A 12,648-nucleotide genomic window follows, 5' to 3' on the forward strand; every position below is an offset into this window, starting at 1 on the left:
CCCCAGCCCTTCCCCTTTGCTTCTGGACTTGGGATCCTGCAATCACAACCCTAGAGGGGAGGGTACCACATCCTAGTTTCTTTCCTTAGGATCAGGTTGGGCTCTCTGGTTCCTCTCTCTCTTACCCTTGGCTGTGGGCTGCACCTTCCTGTCCTGCTCCAGCTCCTCCTCCTGTAGGCGGCTCAGAATTTCCTCCAGGGTCCTCCCAATTTCCACAAAGGATGGACGCAGTTTGGGGTCCATCTGTGGGCATCCACACCAGCCATTAGCCCTGTCCTCCAGCCTCCACCCCAAGGATGGCATTTGAGTCTGTTTCTGGCATTTTAAAAGATTCAGATGTGCAGCAACGAGATCATTTCTGAAGGCCCCAGGACATGGGGGTAATATGAAGAGCTGAGGTCAGGGAAGATGCTAGTGTCTATTATCCTTCCTTTATTTCATCCCCCTTTCTGTGTGCCTTATCTCCTCATTTGGCACAGCATCCTTCAAAAGTATATGTTCACATTGGCTTACAATATCCTTTGTTGAATTACACTGACTGTGTCTCTGGGAGCTACCTGATCAAAGCCTACCTATCCCTTGGTCAAAAAAAGTAGGTCCAGCCCCAGAATTGTATACGAAGGCTGCAAGAGCCTTTCCCATGGAGCCTCAGAACCAACTGGAACCACAGTCAGACAATAAAATCTGACCAGAGCTCCATCAACACCCAAAGTGGTGAGTTTACCCTGCAGGCTGAGGTCTGGGGGTCTGGATAATAGTTATTACTTTCCTTGGTCCAGGGCTCCTTGTCCAGGCCTAGAGGAGAGAGGTGGGTACTGCCACAGAGGAAGAATGCTATTAGGCACTCATCTAATGAGATAGGTCCCACATGAGGCTAATTAATTAGCAGCTTCTCCCTGTAGTCCCAACCAAGTGAAAAGGATTCAGCCAGCCCCTGAGGGAGGAAGACACTCACATTACAGCAGTTGAAGGTGAGCTGCAGGAAATCCGGGGGACAGTCTCCCACCATGTGCTGGAAAGCGTCATAGTCCAGCCCAAAGTTCTGTGAATGGGTGTTGGGGGGACATTGGGGCATGAAGGGGATATGAGGGTATAAGTGGGCATAGGTCACTATTCCCCCACCCATCCTGGTCGGCTCAGGGAGAAGCTGGGAACTGCTCCTAAGAAGAAGCCACAGTCCAGCAACTCTATCCCAAGGGGGAAAAAAAAACAGTTCCATAGCCTCAAAACCAGTCCTATTCCAGTGGCTCCCCATCCCTGCAGCTCACCTCTGTGCGAGGAAGATAGTCCGGATCAGCCTGGATGCGGGCAATGATTTCACAGAGGATGATGCCATAAGAAAACACGTCCGCCTGGTGGATAGTCAGACTTTGGGTTTCTCTTTCAATAGGGTGAGAGTGGGGTATCTGCCTCCCATATCTACCAGCCCAGGCCTGGGCCCTACTGGCCATATTCCATTCAATTAATTCTCTGCTCTTGGCAGGAAAGATGTGGATTCTCACTCTGAATATAAAGGTGATCCTGGATATTTTCTCCTAAAGTGATTCCAAGGTGAACAAGACTCACCTTCTCATTGTAGGGATCATCTCGAAGAACCTCAGGTGCCATCCAGAAGGGTGAGCCCACCACGGCTAGCTTCTCACTCCCCGTGCTGTGGGGTGAGATTATGTGGAAAATCAGCTTGCTACTGACAGGTACAATGGGACCTCTGACCTTTGGGAATTCCTCCCCCAAGGGTGGGGCACAGACTATGAGTGACCAAATATAGGGAGCTGAAGTTGAGCTGTGACCAAATCCTGGCTTCTAGAGATGAAGCTGAAGTTTTCCCTTAGGCTCAGCCTCCCTCCCCTCTGTGACCCCAGCACCTATCAGGATTACCCACCTGATATCAGGGATCTTCTCAGCCAGGCCAAAGTCGGCCACCACTGCAGAGTAACCATTCTCATCCCTCTTTATCAGGCAATTCTAAGGTTTCCAAAGAAGAAGAGGACAATGTGGCTCAGAAGTGGGAACCATACAGCTATAGAGTTATCACCACCCTCCCCTCTGTCCTTACTCACTCCTCACTTATTCCCTGAGTCTGTACATAGGACACTGTCTTCTGCTCTTTGGTGAATCACATTCTTAGATTGTCTAAGTGATCAGACCTGGGGACCCTGAGATAGACATGTGACATGAGTTAATCCTGGTACTTGTATGACTGCCCTAGGATTCACTTCATGCTTCAAACACTAATCATTTATGCTTTCTATGTGTTAGGGATGGTTTTAAGTGCCAGTGATACCTCAGTGAACAAAAGAGAAACCCTTGTCCTCATGGAGCTTATAGTCTAGTGAAGACAGACTTTCAGTCCTCTGGCCTGCCTTTCTCCTTTCCTCAGAGTACAGAGATCCAAAGCCCAGGCCTGACCTTGCCAGGTAATGTAAGAAAAGGACATGTGTCCAAGCCTACACTTTCACTGCCCATAGGATTACAACCAACCTCTATGGTCTAGCTTTATGTAGTTGGCTTTCTCGCCCCCCTGGAACTCTCATGCACACATCTACATCCAGACTTTCACAGACAAGCTTGATTTGACAAGCATGAACAAGACCTTCAAACCTTTGCCTTTACTATTCTGTGCCCTTCCATTTGGAATATTCTGGTAATTCTTTTCACCTAAGAAAATTTTGTCTTTTAAGGAAAGCTACCTTTCCAAGGTGATTTCTCCAGCTCTTAACACTCATTTCTCTCTATCGTCTCAACCCCTTTAGCTCCTGCTCTGTGTCACCTACTCTTAAAGTCTAGCAGAGAAGCTATGAGCTCCTCAGGAGCAGGTTCTAGTTTGGGCCTTCTTCACAGTACTCAGTTCATGGGAGGGGCTCAGGACATGCTCACTGAACAAATGCTGAGGCCTCCAGAGAAAGGATGAACCCAAATGACCTATAAATAAACACAAAGCAGTAACCAGTTCTCCCCAAATAGCTGCATTCAAAATAGCCCTACACAGTTCTGGCTCAGGAGGCACTACACCCCACCCCCTTTTTTCCAAAGGCAGCAGAAAGCAAGCATCCTTGGCTCACAGGAACATTTCTAGAGCCAGCAAGGCCCTATCTGACTTAAACCAGCCCTCCCCACTCCTCATCAGCCTTAGCATCTAATTGCTAAGCCACTGCCAAGTTACCTCCTGCTTACTCCACATCAGGTACAAACCAGTGCGTTACTCTGGCCTTTATTTGATCACACTATTGTCTCTGTTCCTCCTCCTCCATGCTGGAAGGAGCTTGTGGGTTTATCACATCCTCTCATATTCTGGATTCCAGGAAGACACATGCTGTCAGTCCTTCTGTTTGTCCTAGATCTGGCCCTCCCATCAGTCCTGGCTCAGCACCCCTGGCTCCCTGACTTTGACTGCCTATGAAAACAAGGGTCCTAAGCCAACCTTCCTACTAGACAGCTAAAGCCTAAACTATAGGGCACCGGCCTGTGAGGCAGTGTCAGCTCAAATATGTCACCTATTTCACTCTCCTCCCCCTCCCTCCTCTTTCACCAACAACTCCTATCTCCAAGGCTTCTGTCTCCAAGGCTTGATCTAAAGTCCTATTTACTATTTGCTTTATAGCCTTTGGGAGCTCTGATGGCATAGTGCCTAAGGCATTTGACTGTTAACCAGAAGGTTGGTAGTTCAAACCCACCAGCCACTCCTTAGAAGGAAAACTGGGCAATATACTTCCGTAGTGATACCATCTCAGAAACCCAGGGAGGGGTCGCGATGAGTTGGATTCAACACGACAGTGAGTTTTTTTTGTTTTTTTTTTTCTTTCGGTTTCGAGCCCTCAGAAACATCTTGTTAAAGTCAGCTTGGAAGCAGCAGGTAGGAAGCAGGACATAGCCATACTGCACTGCCCTTGTTAAAGCTGTTCAGTTCTACCCCATCTTCACATTCATGGAGGCCTACTCTTCACTCACTGCAAACCACCCATCCAGGAGAATGTGATTTCTCTATGAGCAGCTAAGGCAGGGATGACCAGGGCCTCAGATGGGGCAAAGCTGCCTAGCTCAGTCTGCCTCTGGGATGGAGTGAGTCCACTGCCCTCTCAGCGTTTCCAGAAATATTTCTCTCACTAAAAAAGGGAAACTTAAGGAATCTCCATCTGAGGTGATGAGGAAAACTTACAGTGTAGTAAATTACTTAATGTGGCCCTTCTAACCATAGTCTTTATAATCCTCACCAAAGGACTGGGTAGGACTATGCAAAGGAGAGGTGCTTGTGGCCTGCCAACGGGATTGGATAGCTTGCTTTTAATATAAATAAAGGGGCATGGTACTCTGTGGGAGTGGGACCATACAAATAAGGTATAAGGAACCCTAACATGGGGATTGGCCAGTTTTGCCATCCCACTAGGCTTAAAAGGAGACTTCCCTGAAGTGGACAGCATGGATCTGGTTAGCATCAAGAAGAAGAGACAGCAGTGCAATGCATCCTTTGGACCCAGGGTCCCTGTGCTGGGAACCTGTTAGATCTAGGAGACAGAAAGCTGTAATACCAGTGATGGCAAGAAATGATAGCAGGAGAGGCAGCAGAACCAGGAAACTGTGCGGTTGGCTTCCTGGCCCAGAGAGCCAGAAAGCTGAGTGCCTATGGGCAAGAGTCTTGCTACTAGAGGTGGTTCCGGCAAGATGGCAGACTAGGCAGAAAGACTGCACAGACCCTCTTCAACAAAGAAAAGGGAAACCAATTAACACAGACACAGAAGATAATCTTGGACCCCTGAGCCTTGAAAGGAAGGATATAGAAGTGGACTAAACCCCACCTAGCAGAAGAATTTGCGTGAAAATACCAAAAAAGGACACATATGGAGCTGCGGTCTGGCAGCGATCCTGAGCGATCCTGACGGCACAGACAGCTTGGAGATTCCCGAGTGGTGGTTTGTTGTTGTTATGTGCTGTTGAGTCAGACCCGACTCATAGCGACCCCTCTTGGGTTTCCGAGGCAGTATCACTGTGGAAGTAGATTGCCTCATCTTCCTTCTGAGGAGTGGCCAGTAGGTTTGAACCGCCAGCCTTCTAGTTAGCAGTTAAGTGCCTTAGACACTACTCTATCAGAGTGCCTCCCAAGTGCTGGTTGTTGTTGTTGTTGTTATGTGCCGTCGAGTCAAACCCGACTCATAGCGACCCCTCCTTGGGTTTCCGAGGCAGTATCACTACAGAAGTAGGATTGCCCAACCTTCCTTCCGAGGAGTGGCAGGTGGGTTTGAACCGCCAGCCTTCTGGTTAGCAGGCAAGTGTCTTAGCCACTATGCTACCAGGTAGGACCTAAGAATTAACCTAAAAATCAGCCCTGCTAGCCAGGGACTGCACAGAGGACTGCTCTGGTGGCTGGAGAATAAATGGAGAAGGTGAAGAGAAAGGTGGGCTGAGTTGTGGACTTCTGCCGTCCGGAGGGCACTGCCATTTTGAAGGTTTAAAAACGGCTTGACTATTTTGGATATTTAAAGAGACAGTGCACTCACAGATTCCTGGGGCTTAAGAACACGTTCTGCTTTCCAGCAACCCCAAGGTCACTCTGGACCTGCAAGACTGAAAAGGTACCACATTCCTCTTATTACTTTTATACCCCACATCCACTTGGTGAACGGAGGTGCAGCCATCCTCCACTCCCACCTACCTTCTGGGCCCATAGGAACTCCATCACAGTCTGTGTATTCAGACGGAGCCTGGGTGCCCTGCCCTGTCTTCCACCGATATTTTTTTTCTCTTTTATTTTTTTCTTTTTTGCTTGCTTTTTTCTGGTGATTAGTTTGCTTGTATTTGTCTGTTTTAAAACAACTATTATTATTAATACTTCTGTCCTTTTTACTATTATTCTTAATCTTCCCCTCCCAGGTCCTAATTTTCAGCATTTTTTCTTTTCCCTGTTCCTGGCTGAAAATTTTTGTTTTAATTTAAAGTTTTTTTTTTTTTTCATTTGTTTTGTTTTTCCCCTTTTTTCTCGTGGTTAACCCCATTCCTTGTTTTTCTTTTTGCATTTTTCCCTTTTTCCTGCATTATTCTCCTTCTCTACTTTTTTCCTCTTAGTACCCTATCCCCAGATATTGCAGGTTTTCTTGTTTTTTCTTCTTTTTCCCTTTTTTCTCTTTTTGGTTACTGTTCCTGTGTGATTACATGGTGTGTTTTTTGTCCATGTGCTTTTAGTTTTTTGATGGTTATTCAATTGTAATTTGTGTCTAACTGAGTGGGAGACAACAACAGTCCCCATAAGACACAACTACACCCACACCTCCTGCAACTTCACTTACTGAGTGAGCCACTACCTCCTTCTCCACCAATGGGCCAACGATAAAAAACCACCAAGAAGAGTCTGAATCACCCTGGGCTGCTCTTCACAAACAGTTAACAGAGATCTAAATACAACAACGCCACGATGCTGTGGAGACAACAGACCATCACAGTCCACACAAAGAAGCAAGATAAAGTGGTAGAAACAAAGGAGCAGTATACAGACCCAGAACACATCCCTGAGGGAGAAGCAGCATTGGAACTCTCTGATAAGGAATTCAAAAGAATTATATTTAGGTATCTTCAAAGGACTGAGAGACAGACCAAAGAAAACAGAAAAAAACCCTAGAAGAATTTTGGAAGAAAATACAAGAACAAAATGACAAAATAAATGAAAAATTAGCAATGATTCTAAATCTACAGACAGAAATCCAGGAGATTAATACTAAATTGTCAGAAATAGATAACACATTGGAAGGGCAAAGGGGTAGAATTGATGCAATGGAAGAAAGAATTAATGACATTGAAGACAAATACCTGAATACTTCTTTGGAAAGGGATCAATCAGAAAAAAATCAAAACGAAGAAAGCCTAAGGCTCATGTGGGATACCATTAAAAGGAATAACACGTGTCACTGGAATTCCAGAACAGGAAGAGAAAAACAAAACCACTGAGAAAACTGTCCAAGATTTGCTGGAGGAGAACTTCCCTGATATGATGAAAGATGAGAATATATCCATTCAGGACGTCTAACAAACCCCAACAGGATAGACCCCAAAATAGATTGTATTTTGGGCCTAGAACTATTCTTGTACTGTATTTTGGAAGCTTTTCCACATTTCTTATTATCACCTCTGTGCTAATGACCCCAAATATATCCTTAGCCCTGATCTTTTACCTCAAAGCGCAGATTTGTATAACCAGTAGATTTCTGGACATCAGAAATAAATTACTCACATTGAACTCCATACATACAAACCTGAACTCATCTTTCCCCAACAAAACCTACAACTCTAGCTGTGTGGTTGTTTTCTTTGTTTGTTAATAATTTATTTTATTTTTGTTGTTGTTGAGAATATACATAGCAGAACATACACCACCTCAACAGTTTCTACATGTACAATTCAGTGACAATGATTACATTCTTCAAATTGTGCAACCATTCTCACCCTCCTTTTCCATATTGTTCTTCCCTCATTAACATAAATTCACTGCCCCCTAAATTTCCTATCTAATCTTTGGAGTTATTGTCAATCTGATTCCACACAGATATATCTTAAAAGAGCACAATGCTCAAGTGCAGTGCAGTGAATTATTTAGTATGATGGTGTCTAGCCATGGTCTTTATGACTCCCACCCACATGATTAGTGGAACTGTGAAAATACAAGGTAGCTTGTGATCCACCAAGGGGACTGGATAGGTCATTAGTAATATAAGTAAGGTATGTGGCACGTTTGTAGGGGTAGGACCATGGTAATAAGGTGTATGGAACTCTAACATAGGGATTGGTTAGTTTTGCCATTCTGCTAGGCTTAAAAGGAGCCCTCCCAGAGGCGGGGGAGGGGGGCAGGGACTCTCACTGCCAGCAAGAAAGAGCAGCAAGGAGTGAAGCCTGTACTTACACCTGAGATCCTTGCTCTGGAAATCCTTTGCAGAAAAAAGGTGATAGGGAAGCCGGGAGATGGTGGCAGCAGAACCAAGAGGCCAGCATGAGAGGCCAAGGGCCAAAATGTGCCTTTGGGCATGTCTGTTACTTCTCTCTCACTCACTGCCATCAAGTGTATTCTGACTCATAGTGACTCCCATAAACAGACTACCTCACCTTTCTAACTCTGAGGGGTTGGTGGCTTTGAACCACCGACCTTTAGAACCAATTAAGCAAAATGCCCTAACCACCACACCATCAGAGCTCTGTTACTTTCCTAATAAACCCCATAATCATGAGTACTCTCTGAGTTCTGTGTGGCCACTGCAACGAATTATCAAACTCAGTGGAGCTCTGGTGGCATAGTGCCTAAGGCATTTGACTGCTAATCAGAAGGCTGGCAGTTCAAACCCACCAGCCACTCCTCAGAAGGAAGGTTGGGCAATCTACTTCTGTAGTGATACTGCCTCGGGAACCTAAGGAGGGGTCGCTATGAGTTGGATCTGAGTCAACGGCAGTGAGTTTGGTTTCTTGGTTTGAGCAGAGAAATAGAGAGTTCTGTGGGAGGGACAGCTGGTATCAGAAGTGGCAAAAGAGGTTGGAGGCTCCAGCATGTCTGACTTCTGCCTTATGGGAGTAAGTTTGGGCTGTTGCTGCTGATCCTTCTCTCTCTCCCCCTTGTGAGGTTAGAGGAAGTCAGAGGATGCTGCCCCCGTGCCCTTTTTGCAGTTAGGGTCAAAACTGGGATTCTTTGCAATGGGTCTAGACTCATGGAAGCATGGGACTTTGGAAGAAAAAGAAGGAAGGTACCTGGGAAGTGAAACTTGATTCTTAGATGGTTAATTTGGTGGCTGTTACCCTTAATGGCTGGCTGAAAGAAATGTAAGAGAGATTATACAGCAGTTGAGGGGAGAAATGCCTGGGGCAATAGCCAGGCTGATTAAAGGAGATAACTGATAATGTGCCAGGGTTATTGGCTCCCCTAGCCAGAGGCCCAAAGCCTTAGGCATAGAATGGGAAGACAGTCAAGGTATAGAGAAAAGATCATTGTGATAGTTGGAGTTGTATGTCAACTAGGCTGCACCACAATTCTGAGTGGTTTAAGCAGTTATGATGTGGGTTATTCCCATGATGAGACTGGATGTATATGTTTTGAGCAGTTTGAGCAGCCAATCTGTGGAAAGGGAGTTTCCCTAGGGGTGTGGCCTGTTTCCAATATATGGACATCCTGGGAAAAAGAGACACTCTTCTGTGGATCAGGATCCTGTTGTGCTACCTACAACTGTCCATGAGTGAACAACCCACCATTCAGCCGGGAGATCTTGGATTCATCATTCATTGGAGTCAACAGCTGGTATACTGCCTGCCAACCTTGAGCTTGTCAGCCCCTGCAGTTGCGTGAGTCAGGAAGAGCTTCCAGCTTGACATTTGATCCAAGAACTTGGGACCTTCCAGCTTCTATAAGTGTGTGAGCCATTTTCCTAAGATAAATTTCTCTCTCTCTCGCTCTAAGCTTTACTAGTTTTGCTTGTCTAGAGAACCCAGCCTAACACAATGTTGAAACTGGAATGTTTTAAAAAGGGATATGTATTTATCTGAATGTACCATAGGAGCTCTGGTGGGGTAGTGCCTAAGACATTTGACTGCTAACCAGAAGGCTGGCAATTCAGACCCACCAGCCACTCCTCAAAAGGAAGATTGGACAATCTACTTCTGCACAGATACCACCGTGGAAATCCAAGGAGGGGTCGCTATGAGTCAGATCTCACTCGACAACAGTGAATATTTTTGGTTTGGGAGTGTACTATGGAACTGAATGTTTCTCTGACTTAGTTGAATGTTAAAAAAGAATATTGGGAAGATGGCAGAATAGGCAGAAAGACTGCACTGCACAGACCCTCTTCAACAAAGAAAAGGGGAACAAATTAACACAGATACAGAATATAATCCTGGACCCCTGAGCCTTGAAGGAAAGGATATAGAATGGACTAAACTCCAACTAGCAGAAGAATTTGCATGAAAACACCAAAAAAAGGAGACATACAGAGCTGCAGTCTGGCAGTGATCCTACGGCACAGACAGCTTGGACACTGCAGAGTGACGGGAGGATCTAAGAATTAACCTAAAAATTGGCCTTGCTAGTGAGGAACCGCACAGAGGATTGCTCTGCTGGCTGGGAAATGAAAGCAGCAAAGAGGAAGGTGGACTGAGCTATGGACTTTTCTCTGTCTGGAGGGCGCAGCCATTTTAAATGTTTCCAAGCGGCTTGACATTTTGGATATTTAAAATGACAGCATTCTCCCAGATTCCAGGGCCTTAAGAATAGGATCCACTTGCCAGGGACCACAAGGACATTCCAGACCAGGACAACTGCAAAAGTACAACATTCTCCTTGTAACTCTTAGACCCCACACCCACTTGGTGAACGGAGGTGCGGCCATCCCTCACTCCCACCCACTTTCTGGCCGGCAGGAGTTCCATCCCAGTCTGTGTGCTCAGACAGAGCCTGGGAGCCCTGTCCTGCCCAGATTCTTTGTTTTGTTTTGTTTTCTAGTTTGTTTGTTTTTGTCTGTATTAAAACCACTATTATTATTACTCTTGTCCTTTTTACTATTATTCTTTATTCGTCCCTTCCAAGGTTCTAGTTTTCAGCTTTTTTTCTGTTCCCTGTTCTTGGTTGTAATTTTTTGTTGTTGTTGTTTCTCATGGTTAACGCCATTCCTTGTTTTTCTTTTTGTGTTTTTCCCATTTTTCTTCATTAATCTCCTTCTCTACCTTTTTTCTCTTATTGCCCTCTCCTCAGATATTGCAGGGTTTTTCCCCCCTCTTTTCTTTTTTGATTACTATTCCTATGTGATCACACTGTATTTTTTGTCGATGTGCTTTTAATTTTTTTATGGTTATTCAATTGTAATTTTTGTCTAACTGAGTGGAAGACAGCAACAGTTCCCATAAGACACAACTACACCCACACCTCCTGCAGCTTCACTTACTAAGAGAGAGCCAGCACTTCCTTCTCCACCAATGGGCCAATGATAAACAACCACCAAGAAGAGCCTGACTCACCCTTGGCTGTTCTTCACAGTTAACAGAGATCTAAATACAACAACACCACAATGTCTTGGAGATAACAGACCATCTCAGTCCACACAAAGAAGCAAGATAAAGTGGTAAAAACAAGGGAGCAGGATACAGACCCAGAACACATCCCTGAGGAAGCAGCAGCATTGGAACTCTCTGATAAGGAAGTCAAAAGAATTATCTTTAGGTATCTTCAAAGGATTGAGAGACAGACCAAAGAAAATACAGAAAACACCCTAGAAGAATTTTGGAAGAAAATACAAGAACAAAATGACAAAATAAATGAAAAATTAGAAATGATTCTATATCTACAGAGAAAAATCCAGAAGATTAATACTAAATTGTCAGAAATAGATAACACATTGAAAGGACAAAGAAGCAGAACTGGTGCAACGGAAGAAAGAATTAATGACATTGAAGACAAATACCTGATACTTCCTCAGAAAGGGATCAATCAAAAAAAGGTCAAAATAAAATGAAGAAAGCCTATGGTTCAAGTGGGATACCATCAAAAGGAATAACCCAAGTGCCACTGGAATTCCAGAACAGAAAGAGAAAAATAAAACCACTGAGAAAATTGTGCAAGATTTGTTGGAGGAGAACTTTCCTGATATGATGAAAGATGAGAATATATCCATTCAGAAAGTCCAAAGAACCCCAAACAGGATAGAACCCAAAAGAAAATCACCAAGACATATCATAATCAAACTAATCAAAACCAAAGACAAAGAAGAATCCTGAAAGCAGCACGGGAAAAACAAAAAGTTAATTACAAAGGACAACCAGTAAGAATAAGTTCTGATTTCTCAGCAGAAACCATGCAAGTGAGAAGGCAATGGGATGGTACATATAAAACGCTGAAAGAGAAAAATTTTCAACCAAGAATTATATAACCAGCAAAACTGTCCCTCAAATATGGTGGTGAAATTAGGAGATTTCCAGATAAGCAGAAACTAAGGGAATTTGTTAAAACCAGAACAACCTTACAAGAGATACTAAAGGGAGTCCTTGAACAGAAAACTAAAAATAGCAAATAACAACTGACCCATTAATACACAAGATGACATAACCCAGAAACCACAGCTATGGACATATCCAAAATTTACAAGATTGTAAACAGGGAACCAGAGACATCAATTGGCAAGTGAGAACAACTACAAACCAAAAAGAAGGAAAATATTGTGCAGTTACAGAACTTCTACATGGTGAGGAAGTCAAGAGAATTGCAAGATAGAATGGACTGTTCTACCCTTGGGGAGAAAATTATAAATCACAGGGTAACCTCAAAGAAAAATGATAAACCTTTACATCACAATGAAAAAAGAAGACAAGCACAAATATTCAGCTTATACTAAAACCAGCAACAAAGGAAATGATAACATGATTCATAAACATAATGAGCTCATCACAGAAAATAATATGGAACAAAGAAACCAGGGACACCATGAAAAAACACATAACAAAATGACAGGAACCAATTCATACTTGTCAAGAATTACACAATGTTAATGGATTAAATACACCACTCAAGAGATGGAGAGAAGATTGAGGTTGTCAAGGAATTCATGTTGCTTGGTTCTACAATCGATGCCAATGGAAGCAGCAGTCAGGACATTAGACAACGTGTAGCATTGGGAAGGTCAACTGTGAAGGAACTGTATC

At 44.1% G+C, this 12,648-nt stretch overlaps 1 protein-coding gene across 1 annotated transcript in view; it reads right to left on the reverse strand.

The window, feature by feature from the left end:
* TESK2 (testis associated actin remodelling kinase 2) overlaps window positions 1-12,648 on the reverse strand; it is a 251,454-nt gene that overhangs the window by 888 nt on the left and 237,918 nt on the right. The window contains exons 5-9 of the mRNA XM_007946667.2: window positions 1,883-1,965; window positions 1,567-1,651; window positions 1,269-1,352; window positions 956-1,042; window positions 126-243 (exon numbers count right to left, since the gene is read on the reverse strand). Of these exons, the coding sequence (XP_007944858.1) occupies window positions 126-243; window positions 956-1,042; window positions 1,269-1,352; window positions 1,567-1,651; window positions 1,883-1,965 (457 nt within the window). The remainder of the gene's footprint in view (window positions 1-125; window positions 244-955; window positions 1,043-1,268; window positions 1,353-1,566; window positions 1,652-1,882; window positions 1,966-12,648) is intronic.

The sequence above is a fragment of the Orycteropus afer genome, unplaced genomic scaffold (genome assembly GCF_000298275.1).
Source record: "Orycteropus afer afer isolate SDZICR_OR568_19922 unplaced genomic scaffold, OryAfe1.0 scaffold00169, whole genome shotgun sequence".
Classification (NCBI taxonomy): domain Eukaryota; kingdom Metazoa; phylum Chordata; class Mammalia; order Tubulidentata; family Orycteropodidae; genus Orycteropus; species Orycteropus afer.